At 42.6% G+C, this 13,481-nt stretch overlaps 1 protein-coding gene across 1 annotated transcript in view; it reads left to right on the top strand.

Annotated features, from left to right (window-relative positions):
* The window catches only part of RAP1B (RAP1B, member of RAS oncogene family), a 92,227-nt gene that overhangs the window by 58,917 nt on the left and 19,829 nt on the right, over positions 1-13,481 (top strand). The window contains exons 4-5 of the mRNA XM_077265240.1: positions 12,904-12,960; positions 13,237-13,377. Coding sequence (XP_077121355.1) covers positions 12,904-12,960; positions 13,237-13,377 — 198 coding nt within the window. The remainder of the gene's footprint in view (positions 1-12,903; positions 12,961-13,236; positions 13,378-13,481) is intronic.

Genomic DNA, 13,481 nt, shown 5'->3' with positions numbered 1-13,481 from the left:
GCAGACGCTGGGGGACGCGCAGGTGAGTATGTACTGTTTGTTTTTTTTACATTTTACGCTGGTAACCAGGGTAAACATCGGGTTACTAAGCGCGGCCCTGCGCTTAGTAACCCGATGTTTACCCTGGTTACCAGAGTAAAACATCGCTGGTATCGTTTCTTTTGCTTTCAAACACAACGATACACGGCGATCGGATGACCAAATAAAGTTCTCGACTTTATTCAGCGACCAGCGACATCACAGCAGGATCCTGATCGCTGCTGCGTGTCAAACTAAACGATATCGCTAGCGAGGACGCTGCAACGTCACGGATCACTAGCGATATCGTTACAAAGTCGTTTCGTGTGAAGGTACCTTTAGTTCCCGTGAAGCACCTGAAGGGTTAACCCCTCTCTGACCTTAGACGTACTGTCCCGTCGAGGTGACCTGGGCCTATCTGACCCTCGACGGGATAGTACGTCATAGCGATCGGCCGCACTCACGGGGGGAGCGCGGCCGGGTGTCAGCTGACTATCGCAGCTGACATCCGGCACTATGTGCCAGGAGCGGTCACGGACCGCCCCCGGCACATTAACCCCCGGCACACTGCGATCAAATTTGATCGCAGTGTTCCGGCGGTACAGGGAAGCATCGCGCAGGGAGGGGGCTCCCTGCGGGCTTCCCTGAGACGATCGGTACAAGGCGATGTACTCGCCTTGTACCGAGCGACTCGTCCCTGCAGGCCCCGGATCCAAAATGGCCGCGGGGCTACTTCCGGGTCCTGCAGGGACTACTTCCGGGTCCTGCAGGGACTACTTCCGGGTCCAGAGCAGGCTCTGGTAACCAAGGAGCAGGGCATGCCAGATTGCTGATCTGACACACTGCTCTGCAAAGTGTCAGATCAGCAATCTGTCACTATACAGTGATGTCCCCCCTGGGACAAAGCAAAAAAGTTAAAAAAAAAAAAAAAAAAAAAATTTTTTTTAGATATGTAAAAAAAAAAACCTAAATAAATAATAAAAAAAAATATATTGTTACCATAAATACATTTTTTTTTATCTAAATAAAAAAAAACAATAAGTACACACATTTAGTATCGCCGCGTCCGTAATGACCCGACCTATAAAACTGTCTCACTAGTTAACCCCTTCAGTGAACACCGTAAAAAAAAAGGCAAAAAACGCTTTATCATACCGCCGAACAAAAAGTGGAATAACGCGCAATCAAAAGACGGATATAAATAACCATGGTACCGCTGAAAACGCCATCTTGTCCCGCAAAAAACGAGCCACCATACAGCATCATCAGCGAAAAAATAAAGTTACAGTCCTCAGAATAAAGCGATGCAAAAATAATTTTTTCTATAAAATAGTTTTTATCGTATAAAAAGCGCCAAAACATAAAAAAATGTAAATGAGGTATCGCTGTAATCGTACTGACCCGAAGAATAATACTGCTTTATCCTTTTTACCAAACGCGCAATGGTATAAACGACCCCCCCCCCCCCCCAAAAGAAATTCATGAATAGCTGGTTTTTGGTCATTCTGCCTCACAAAAATCGGAATAAAAAGCGATCAAAAAATGTCATGTGCCCAAAAATGTTACCAATAAAAACGTCAACTCGTCCCGCAAAAAACAAGACCTCACATGACTCTGTGGACCAAAATATGGAAAAATTATAGGTCTCAAAATGTGGAGATTCAAAAAATATTTTTTGCAATAAAAAGCGTCTTTTAGTGTGTGACGGCTGCCAATCATAAAAATCCGCTAGAAAACCCACTATAAAAGTAAATCAAACCCCCCCTTCATCACCCCCTTAGTTAGGGAAACATAAAAAAAATTAAAAAAATGTATTTATTTCCATTTTCCGGCTAGGGTTGGGGTTAGGGCTAGGGTTAGGGTTGGGGCTAGGGTTGGGGCTAGGGTTAGGGTTGGGGCTAGGGTTAGGGTTGGGGCTAGGGTTGGGGCTAGGGTTAGGGTTGGGGCTAGGGTTAGGGTTCGGGCTAGGGTTAGAGCTAGGGTTGGGGCTAGGGTTAGGGCTGGGGCTAAAGTTAGGGTTGGGGCTAAAGTTAGGGTTAAGGTTGGGGCTAAAGTTAGGGTTGGGGCTAAAGTTAGGGTTAAGGTTTGGATTACATTTACGGTTTAGGGTTAGGGGTGTGTCAGGGTTAGGGGTGTGTCAGGGTTAGGGGTGTGGTTAGGGTAATGGTTGGGATTAGGGTTAGGGGTGTGTTTGGGTTAGGGTTTCAGTTAGAATTGGGCGTTTCCACTGTTTAGGCACATCAGGGCTCTCCAAACGCGACATGGCGTCCGATCTCAATTCCAGCCAATTCTGCGTTGAAAAAGTAAAACAGTGCTCCTTCCCTTCCGAGCTCTGCCATGCGCCCAAACAGTTGTTCCCCCCCACATATGGGGTATCAGCGTACTCAGAACAAATTGGACAACAACTTTTGGGGTCCAATTTCTCTTGTTACCCTTGGGAAAATAAAAATTTGGGGGGCTAAAAAACATTTTTGTGGGAAAAAAATTAATTTTTATTTTCAAGACTCTGCATTATAAACTGTAGTGAAACAGTTGGGGGTTCAAAGCTGTCAAAACACATCTAGATAAGTTCCTTGTGGGGTCTAGTTTCCAAAATGGTGTCACTTGTGGGGGTTTCTACTGTTTAGGTGCATCAGGGGCTCTGCAAATGTTACGTGACGCCTGCAGACCAATCCATCTAAGTCTGCATTCCAAATGGCGCTTCTTCCCTTCCGAGCTCTGCCATGCGCCCAAACGGTGGTTCCCCCCCACATATGGGGTATCAGCGTACTCAGGACAAATTGGACAACAACTTTTGGGGTCCAATGTCTCCTGTTACCCTGGAAAAAATACAAAACTGGGGGCTAAAAAATAATTTTTGTGGAAAAAAAATGATTTTTTATTTTCACGGCTCTGGGCTAAAAACTGTAGTTAAACACTTGGGGGTTCAAAGTTCTCACAACACATCCAGATAAGTTCCTTGGGGGGTCTAGTTTCCAAAATGGTGTCACTTCTTTGAGGTTTCTACTGTTTAGGTGCATCAGGGGCTTTGGAAATGCAACGTGACGCCTGCAGACCAATCCATCTAAGTCTGCATTCCAAATGGCGCTCCTTCCTTACCGAGCTCTGCCATGCGCACAAACGGTGGTTCCCCCCCCCACATATGGGGTATCAGCATACTCAGGACAAATTGGGTAACAACTTTTGGGGTCGAATTTCTCCTGTTACCCTTGGGAAAATACAAAACTGGGAGCTAAAATACAATTTTTGTGAAAAAAAATAAAAAAAATAAAATTATTTTTATTTTCACGGCTCTGCATTATAAACTGTAGTGAAACACTTAGGGGTTCAAAGCTGTCAAAACACAGCTAGATAAGTTCCTTAGGGGGTCTACTTTCCAAAATGGTGTCACTTGTGGGGGGTTTCAATGTTTAGGCACGTCAGGGGCTCTCCAAACGCAACATGGCGTCCCATCTCAATTCCAGTCAATTTTGCATTGAAAAGTCAAACTGCGCTCCTTCCCTTCAGAGCTCTGCCATGCGCCCAAACAGTGGTTTACCCCCACATGTGGGGTATCGGCATACTCAGAACAAATGGCACAACAACTTTTGGGGTCCAATTTCTTCTCTTACCCTTGGTAAAATAAAACAAATTGGAGCTGAAGTAAATTTTTTTGTTTAAAAAAAAAAATTAACATTTAACTTTTTTTAACATTCCAAAAATTCCTGTAAAACACCTGAAGGGTTAATAAACTTCTTGAATGTGGTTTTGAGCACCTTGAGGGGTGCAGTTTTTAGAATGGTGTCACACTTGGTTATTTTCTATCATGTAGACCCCTCAAAATGACTTCAAATGTGATGTGGTCCCTAAAAAATATTGGTGTTGTAAAAACGAGAAACTGCTGGTCAACTTTTAACCCTTATAACTCCCTATCAAAAAAAATTTTTGGTTCCAAAATCGTGCTGATGTAAAGTAGACATGTGGGAAATGTTACTTATTAATTATTTTACATGACATATCTCTGTGATTTAAGGGCATAAAAATTCAAAGTTGGAAAATTGCAAAAGTTTCAAAATTTTCGCTAAATTTCCGTTTTTTTCACAAACAAACGCAAGTAATATCAAAGAAATTTTACCACTATCATGAAGTACAATATGTCACGAGAAAACCATGTCAGAATCATCAGGATCCGTTGAAGCGTTCCAGAGTTATAACCTCATAAAGGGACAGTGGTCAGAATTGCAAAAATTGGCCCGGTCATTGACGTGCAAACCACCCTTGGGGGTAAAGGGGTTAATACCCTTCTTAAAAGTGGTTTTGTGCAGTTTTTAGAATTTTGTCACTATTGGGTATTTAAATGTGATGTGGTCGCTAAAAAAAAAAAAAAAATTTTTGTAAATTTTGTTGGAAAAATGAGAAATCGCTGGTCAACTTTTAACCCTTATAATGTCCTAACATCCACAATTGTGCTGATGTAAAAAAGACATGTGGGAAATGTTATTTAGTAAGTATTTTGTGTGATATGACTCTCTGATTTAAGGGTACAAAAATTAAGTTTGAAATTAGCATAATTTTTGCTTAATTTTCATTTTTTTCATAAATGCAAGTCATATCAAATAAATTTTACCACTAGCGTGAAGTACGACATGTCACGAAAAAACAGTCTCAGAATCGGTGGGATCCGTTGAAGCGTTCCAGAGTTATTACCTCATTCAGTGACAGTGGTCAGAATTGTAAAAATTGGCTTGGCCATTAAGTACATAATTGGCTCTGTCACTATTTTAAAAAAGGAAATTTCGACTATTACTTTCTGCAATGTTTTAAAAGAAAATACTTTTAAGCCCCTACCACTTAGCATCTTTCGAGCCATGGTTCTATACACCATCTGGCTACATAGTTGCACTGCTATCGTAATGGAAGTGTGGTTTTGTTGGTGGAGAAATCATTCAATTACCATATGTACATTTTTATATTAACCCCTTCCCGACCTGTGACACAGCGTATGCGTCATGAAAGTCGGTGCCAATCCGACCTGTGACGCATATGCTGTGTCACAGAATGATCGCGTCCCTGCAGGCCGGGTGAAAGGGTTAACTCCAATTGCACCCGACCTACAGGGACAGGGGGATTGGTACTTCAGCCCAGGGGGGGTGGCTTCACTCCCCCCCCCGTTGCTACGATCGCTCTGATTGGCTGTTTCACTTTCAACAGTCAATCAGAGCGATTTGTAATATTTCACCTATGAAAACTGGTGAAATATTACAATCTAGCCATGGCCGATGCTGCAATATCGTCGGCCTTGGCTGGAAACCCTGATGTGCCCACCGCCACCGATCGCCTCCCCAGTCCTCCGTCCTGTGCTCCGCTCCCCTCCGTCCACCTGTCCGCTCCCCCCTTTCTGTCGGTTCCCCCCCGTTCTCCTGTCCGCTCCCCCCGTTCTCCTGTCCGCTCCCCCCGTTCTCCTGTCCGCTCCCCCCGTTCTCCTGTCCGCTCCCCCCGTTCTCCTGTCCGCTCCCCCTGTTCTCCTGTACACTCCCCCGTGCTCCGATCCCCCCCCCCCCCCCCCCATGCTCCAATCCCCCTCCCTCATACTTACCGAGCCTCCCGGTGTCCGACCGTCTGCTCCATGGGCGCCGCCATCTTCCAAAATGGCAGGCACATGCGCAGTGCGCCTGCCGAATCTGCCAGCCGGCAGATTCGTTCCAGGTACATTTTGATCACTGTGATAGGTTTTATCACAGTGATCAAAATAAAAAATATAGTAAATGACACCCCCCGGGGGGGGGGGTGTCATTTACTATATTTTTTATTTTGATCACTGTGATAAAACCTAACCTAAAGGGGGGGGGGGGGGGCTTTATCACCCCCATAGGTAGGGACAATAATAAAATAAAGAAAATATTTTTTTTTCTTTTTTCTCCACTAGGGTTAGGGCTAGGGTTAGGGCTACGGTTTGGGCTACGTTTAGAATTGGGGTTAGAACTAGGGTTAGGGTTAGCATTAGGCTATGTGCACACGGTACGGATTTGTCTGCGGATCCGCAGCGCTTTGGATGCTGCGGATTCGTAGCAGTTTTCCATAAGGTTTGCAGTACCATGTAAACCTATAAAAAACCAAATCGGCTGTGCCCATGGTGCGGAAAATACCGCGCGGAAACGCTGTTGTATTTTTCACAGCATGTCAATTCTTTGTGCGGATTCTGCAGCGTTTTACACCTGTTCTTCAATAGGAATCCGCAGGTGAAATCCGCACAAAAAACGCTGAAAATCCGCGGTAAAACGCAGTGCCTTTTACCTGCGGATTTTTCAAAAATGGTGCGGAAAAATCTCACTCGAATCCGCAACGTGGGCACATAGCCTTAGGGTTGGAATTAGGGCTAGGGTTGGAAATAGGGTTAAGATTAGGCTTGTAGTTAGGGTTATGGTTAGGGGTGTGTTGGGGTTAGGATTGTGGTTAGGGTTAGGATTGTGGTTAGGGTTAGGATTGTGGTTAGGGTTAGGATTGTGGTTAGGGTTGGGATTAGGGTTAGGGTTGGGATTTAGGGTTAGGGTTGGGATTAGGGTTATGGTTGTGATTAGGGGTGTGTTGGGGTTAGTGTTGGAGTTAGAATTGAGGGGTTTCCACTTTTTAGGCACATCAGGGGTCTCCAAACTCAACATGGCGCCACCATTGATTCCAGCCAATCTTGCGTTCAAAAAGTCAAATGGTGCTTGCTCCCTCCCTTCCGAGCCCCGACATGCGCCCAAACAGTGGTTTACCCCCACATATGGGGTACCAGCATACTCAGGACAAACTGGGCAACAATTATTGGGGTCCAATTTATCCTGTTACCCTTGCAAAAATAAAAAATTGCTTGATAAAACATAATTTTTGAGGAATGAAAAATGATTTTTTATTTTCACGGCTTTGCGTTATAAACTTCTGTGAAGCACTTGGGGGTTGAAAGTGCTCACCACACATCTAGATAAGTTCCTTGGGGGGTCTAGTTTCCAAAATAGGGTCACTTGTGGGGGTTTTCTACTGTTTAGGCACATCAGGGGCTCTGCAAAGGCAACGTAACGCCCGCAGACCATTCTATCAAAGTCTGCATTTCAAAAGTCACTACTTCCCTTCCGAGCCCCGATGTGTGCACAAACAATGGTTTACCCCCACATATGGGGTATCAGTGTACTCAGGACAAACTGGACAACTTTTGGGGTCCAATTTCTCCTGTTACTCTTGTGAAAATAAAAAATTGCGGGCTAAAAAATAATTTTTGAGGAAAGAAAAATGATTTTTTATTTTCACAGCTCTGCGTTATAAACTTCTGTGAAGCACTTGGGGGTTTAAAGTGGTCACCGCACATCTAGATTAGTTCCATGGGAGGTCTAGTTTCCAAAATTGGGTCACATGTGGGGGAGCTCCAATGTTTAGGCACACAGGGGCTCTCCAAACGCGACATGGTGTCCGCTAACGATTGGAGCTAATTTTTCATTCAAAAGTCGCTCCTTCCCTTCCGAGCCTTGCCGTGTGCACAAACAGTGGTTTGTTACCACATATGAGGTATCGGTGTACTCAGGAGCAATTGCCCAACACATTTTAGGATCCATTTTATTCTGTTGCCCATGTGAAAATGAAAAAATTGAGGATAAAAGAAATTTTTTTTTTTCTCACAAAAAATTACTTTTTCATTTTTACGGATCAATTTGTGAAGCACCTGGGGGTTCAAAGTGCTCACTATGCATCTTGATAAGCTCCTTGGGGGGTCTAGTTTCCAAAATGGGGTCACTTGTGGGGGAGCTCCAATGTTTAGGCACACGGGGGCTCTCCAAACGCGACATGGTGTCCGCTAAAGATTGGAGCCAATTTTCATTGAAAAAGTCAAATGGCACTCTTTCCCTTCCGAGCCATGTCGTGCGCCCAAACAGTGGTTCCCCCTCACATATGGGGTATTGGCGTACTCAGGACAAATTGTACAATAACTTTTGGGGTCCAGTTTCCCTTTTTACCCTTGGGAAAATAAAAAAATTGTTGCTAAAAGATCATTTTTGTGACTAAAAAGTTAAATGTTAATTTTTTTCCTTCCATATTGCTTCTGCTGCTGTGAATGTGGTTTTGAGTACCTTGAGGGGTGCAGTTTTTAGAATGGTGTCACTTTTGGGAATTTTCAGCCATATAGACCCCTGAAACTGACTTCAAATGTGAGGTGGTCCCTAAAAAAATGGTTTTGTAAATTTCGTTGTAAAAATGAGAAATCGCTGGTCAAATTTTAACCCGTATAACTTCCTAACAAAAAAAAATTTTGTTTCCAAAATTGTGCTGATGTAAAGTAGACATGTGGGAAATGTTATTTATTAACTATTTTGTGTCACAAAATTCAAAATTTTAGCCAAATTTCCATTTTTTTCACAAATAAACGCAAAAATTATCGACCTAAATATACCACTAACATGAAGCCCAATATGTCACGAAAAAACAGTCTCAGAACCGCTAGGATCCGTTGAAGCGTTCCTGAGTTATTACCTCATAAAGGGACACTGGTCAGAATTGCCAAAAACAGCCATGTCATTAAGGACCTGACGGACACCGAAAGGCGAGTATGTACTGTTTGGTTTTTTTGGTAACCAGGGTAAACATCGGGTTACTAAGCGCGACCCTGCGCTTAGTAACCCGATGTTTACCCTGGTTACCCGGGTGCTGCAGGGGGACTTCGGCATCGTTGAAGACAGTTTCAACGATGCCGAAGTCGTTCCCCTGATCGTTGGTCGCTGGGGAGAGCGGTCTGTGTGACAGCTCCCCAGCGACCACACAGCGACTTACCAACGATCACGGCCAGGTCGTATCGCTGGTCGTGATCGTTGGTAAATCGCTATGTGTGACGGGGCCCTTACTCCTACACTTGCCTTCAATAAAGACTAGCATTACAAGCAGTTTAAATGTAAATTTTTCCCATGTCAATGTCCTGAAAGCATGGTGAAAAAACTAGGGAGCAATAGCACAAATAAGGTGATACCCGTGATACAAAGGATGAATAAACAGGGTGCAGCTCCCCTTGTTTTGTTACAATTGCAACAATGAAGATTGAACAGCTACTGCAGACCATGGGTGATGGACCAGGAGGATAGTAGATGGAGATAGACGGCTTTTCTGCTCTGCTGTCAATATCCCACAAAGGATAACGGAGAATTAATAAAAATAAAAACATTAATTCTGTTGTGTGGATCTACATGTTTCGAGGTACTCCAACCTCGTCCTCAGAAAATAACCACATTGATCTCTGGATGACACTTCTTATTTTATAGTGGTCTCTTCTAAGCATTCCGCATAAGTAACACTTATTATATAACTTAGATTAGACAGTAGGAGATTGTGACAGTTCTCTCCCGCTCCCTCCCTGCGCAGTGAACCCTGCACGGGTCACAAAGCATGCCTGCAACACACTCATATAAATCACTAGGTCTTTTTCTGATTTGAGACATAAACACCTTTCTGTGTGGTTGATGTAAAGCAAATCTCTGCCATTGCTGTGTGTTAGAGTTCAAAGCAGCAAGTTATGCAAAATGGCTAGCCTACGGTCACATACAGAAAATAATTTAAAAAAAAAAAATTGAAAAATAAAACATATTTAGAATATATGCTGAAATGTTTATTTTGCTTTTTTTATTAGAAAAAAAATCAGATTCTATGTTCCTTTTAAAAAATATTGGTGCCTTTAGATGATATGTGACTGCTTACAGAGCTATGTCTACCTTTATAAGCAAGGATATGCTATCCCTTGATGATCAGTTTGGTCATCATAACCTCTGAAGACCCCTATAACCCTGAGAGCAGAGGATGTAGGTTTAGTGACGGCATCCCTTTCTACATGTTTCATGCATACACTTTAAACCCCCTATCTGGGAAATGGAAGTCACCCTATCTGGGAAATGGAAGTCACCCTATGTCCACACATGAGTCATCCACTGCATGTCAATAAGGCATCAGCTACGCAGGGAACTGCAAAAAGCCACATTTGCCATGACTTGAGAAAGTGTTCTACTCACCCTCCTTGGATTTTACATACTTTGCTACATTACGACATGAAGTTAAATGTTTTTTCAATACAATTTGCATTTGATGCAGTAAATAGTCTAAGTTGGTGAAGTGAAACTAATATAGGCATAAATTAAATTTTTTTTAGGGTCAGATAACTTAAAATTGTCATGTGCATATGTAATCGCCACTTTTGCTATGAATTCCCTAAAAAATTATAGTGCAAGCAATTGCCTTCAAAATTCACAAGTGTGCAATCTGTGTCACAAGGTCTATTGGTATAAACACCTTTTCTGAAAGGCCACAGAGGCTGCAACATCATAAAGCAAGAGGCATCACTAACCAAACACCACCATGCAGACCAAGGAGATCCTGAAACAAGTCAGAGACAAAGTTGTTAATCACAAGTCAGAGTTGGGTTATTTAAAATAAATAAATAAAAAATCCAAATCTCTGATGATCCCCCCCAGGGCACTATCAAATCCATTATCAAATGGAAAGAATATGGTACCACCACAAATCGGCCAAGAGAGGGCCGCGCCACACACCAAAACTCTGAACCCAGGCAAGGAGGGCATTAGAGAGGTGACATGCTGTGGGGATGTTTTTCGGCAACAGGGTAAATGGTCTGAGTCGAGGGGGATGATGGATGGTGCGAAATACATAGATATTAAGCAAAACCGGTTTGTCTGTCAGTGACAGTTTCTGTCTGTCAGTGAGATTGGGATCTTAATCCAAATAAGAATCTGTGGTCAGACTTGAAGGTTGCTGTTCACCAGAGGAAACAATCTAACTTAGGCTGCTTTCACACATCAGTTTTTTGCCGTCAGGCACAATCCGGCGAATTTTGAAAAAAACGCATCTGGCAAAAGTTGCTGCCGGATCCGTTTTTTTTCTCAAAGACTTGTATTAGCGACAGATGGCCTCACGTTTCATCAGTTTTTCGCCAGATCTGTCAAAAATTTGTTTTCCAGCTGCCGGAGAAAACAGACATAGTAACGTTTTTTGTGTCTGAGACAGCGACGGATCCGGCTTTTGCTAGAATGGAACCCTATTGGCGCCGGATCCGACATATGGTCTTAAAATTGAGCATGCACCGATTTTTTTTTTTTGCATTTTCCATTCTGGTCTCTCTCTGTGTGTCTCTCTCTCCCCCTCCCTCTCTCTCTCTCTGTCTCTCTCTCCCCCTCCCATCAGTTTTTCACAATTTGCAACGGATCCATTTCTGATGGCAAAAAACTGAGGTGTGAAAGCAGCCTTACAGGATATGGAGCAGGTGTGTCTTGAGGAATAGGCAAAAATCCCAGTGGCAATATGAGGAAAGCTCAGAGACTTATCGAAAGCAACTTGAGCTGTAATTTCTGCAAAACGAGGCTCAACAAAGTACTGACTTGGGGGGTGAATAGTTATGCACACTGAAGTTTTCATTTATTGTCTTATTTGTTTGCTTCACAATAAAAGAAAACCAAATGTTCACAAGTGTAGGCATGTTCTTTACATGAACTGATGCAAACCCTCAAACAAAGAAACTCCTGGTTGTGCGGTAGCGAAGCATGAAAAATGGCAAGGGGGTGAATACTTTTGCAAGCCATGGTACATAGACCACTTCAGTTTTTCTGAATTGTCTTTCAACAGTGATTCTCACTGTAGGTTTGCAGCACTGGGGTCCTGGGTTCAAATCCCACCAAGGACAACATCTGCAAAGAGATTGTATGTTCTCCCCGTGCTTGGGTGGGTTTCCTCTTAGTTTTCCAGTTTCCTCCCACACTCCAAAGACATACCGATGGGGAATCTTGATTGCGAGCCCCATTGGGGACAGCGATGATGTATATAAAGCACTGTGGAATATGATAGCGCTATATAAGCAAAGCATAATAATTGAGGATTGTTGCAGTTCCTATCACTGTTGATTTTGCAGATGCATTATACACATACAGTGGGAAATATCTGTCATCTATGGACATGGCCTAAAGATTAGTGATGAGCGAATATACTCGTTACTCGAGATTTCTTGAGCATGCTCGGGTGACCTCCAAGTATTTTTTAGTACTCGGAACTTTAGTTTTTATTGCCGCAGCTGAATGATTTACATCTGTTAGCCAGCATAAGTACATGTGGGGATTCCCTAGCAACCAGGCAACCCCCACATGTACTTATGCTGGCTAACAGATGTAAATCATTCAGCTGCGGCAATAAAAACTAAATTTCCGAGCACTAAAAAATACTCGGAGGACCCCCGAGCGTGCTCGGGAAATCTCGAGTAACGAGTATATTTGCTCATCACTACTAAAGATGCAAAATCTGTGGTGACGTCAATTTTCCAGACAGAAGTGAAAGGTCGCAGAGATCTATCCAAGGAGCACAAGATTTATAATAGAAAATCTCAATATCTATGTATATAACACTTCAGCACAATCTGTTAGATCTCATACTGCCTAACTTGTTTTTAATCGGCTAGAAAAAACATTTCTTCTGTGGTTACAAATGACCGATGGATAACTGTAACTGCCACCGCATGCTGATCTTTTGATTCTCTCTCAGAACGTCCACCCCATTGTGTCCAGCCCTAGTGAGAAGAAGCGCCTGGAGACATTAAGTGGAGGTTCTGAGGAGAAAACAAAAGTTTAGTCTATAACAAGGACGTGACAGCAACATCTTGGAAATTATGATTTTGTGTGATTTAATAATTGTTTATTAACTAAACAACTCCTTTCGATTCCATACACTTGTTCAATTAATGTACCCTGAACAGAACTGCCATGGATGTAAATAATGTGGAATGTATTTTTTGTCTTTTTATATATTGCATACAGGTACACATAGTAACCATAGAGACTTTGTGTTTTATGTTAATTATTGGTTGACATGCATATTTTTTCTATTTTATTTTTGCAGCAAGTTGAAGTTGATGGTCAACAATGTATGCTCGAAATTTTAGACACGGCAGGAACGGTATGTTCTATGTGCGTCTCATGTACAGTCATGTGAAAGGTCACTAACAAAATGTCACAATCTTCTTTTCAATCCTAACATGTCAATGAAGTTTACCTTTTACAAGACCTCACTGGGCATTGACATTTTGTGTTTAGTTTGCCACTGATAAAAGCTTTTGGTCTGGGAAACTCTTATTAGATAAATGTAATGGTAATGTAGAATGCGTGCATACAAAATGCCAGCATATTTAAGATTATATTGTGACGTGCTTTTTATTTTTTTTCTTTCACCCAGGAACAATTCACAGCAATGAGGGACCTTTATATGAAGAATGGACAAGGCTTTGCATTAGTGTACTCCATAACTGCACAGTCCACATTTAATGATTTACAGGACCTCCGAGAACAGATCCTCAGAGTCAAAGACACTGATGATGTAAGATTTAGCCTCAGAGCTCTGTTTCCTGCATATTTTAGATGTCCGTACTGAATAGAGCCAAACACACGGCATAGAAAGCTGCTTTCACTCACCATAACTTT

The sequence above is a fragment of the Ranitomeya variabilis genome, chromosome 5, assembly GCF_051348905.1.
Source record: "Ranitomeya variabilis isolate aRanVar5 chromosome 5, aRanVar5.hap1, whole genome shotgun sequence".
NCBI classification, from domain to species: Eukaryota; Metazoa; Chordata; class Amphibia; order Anura; family Dendrobatidae; genus Ranitomeya; species Ranitomeya variabilis.
This window is presented reverse-complemented; position numbering and strand designations above follow the sequence as displayed.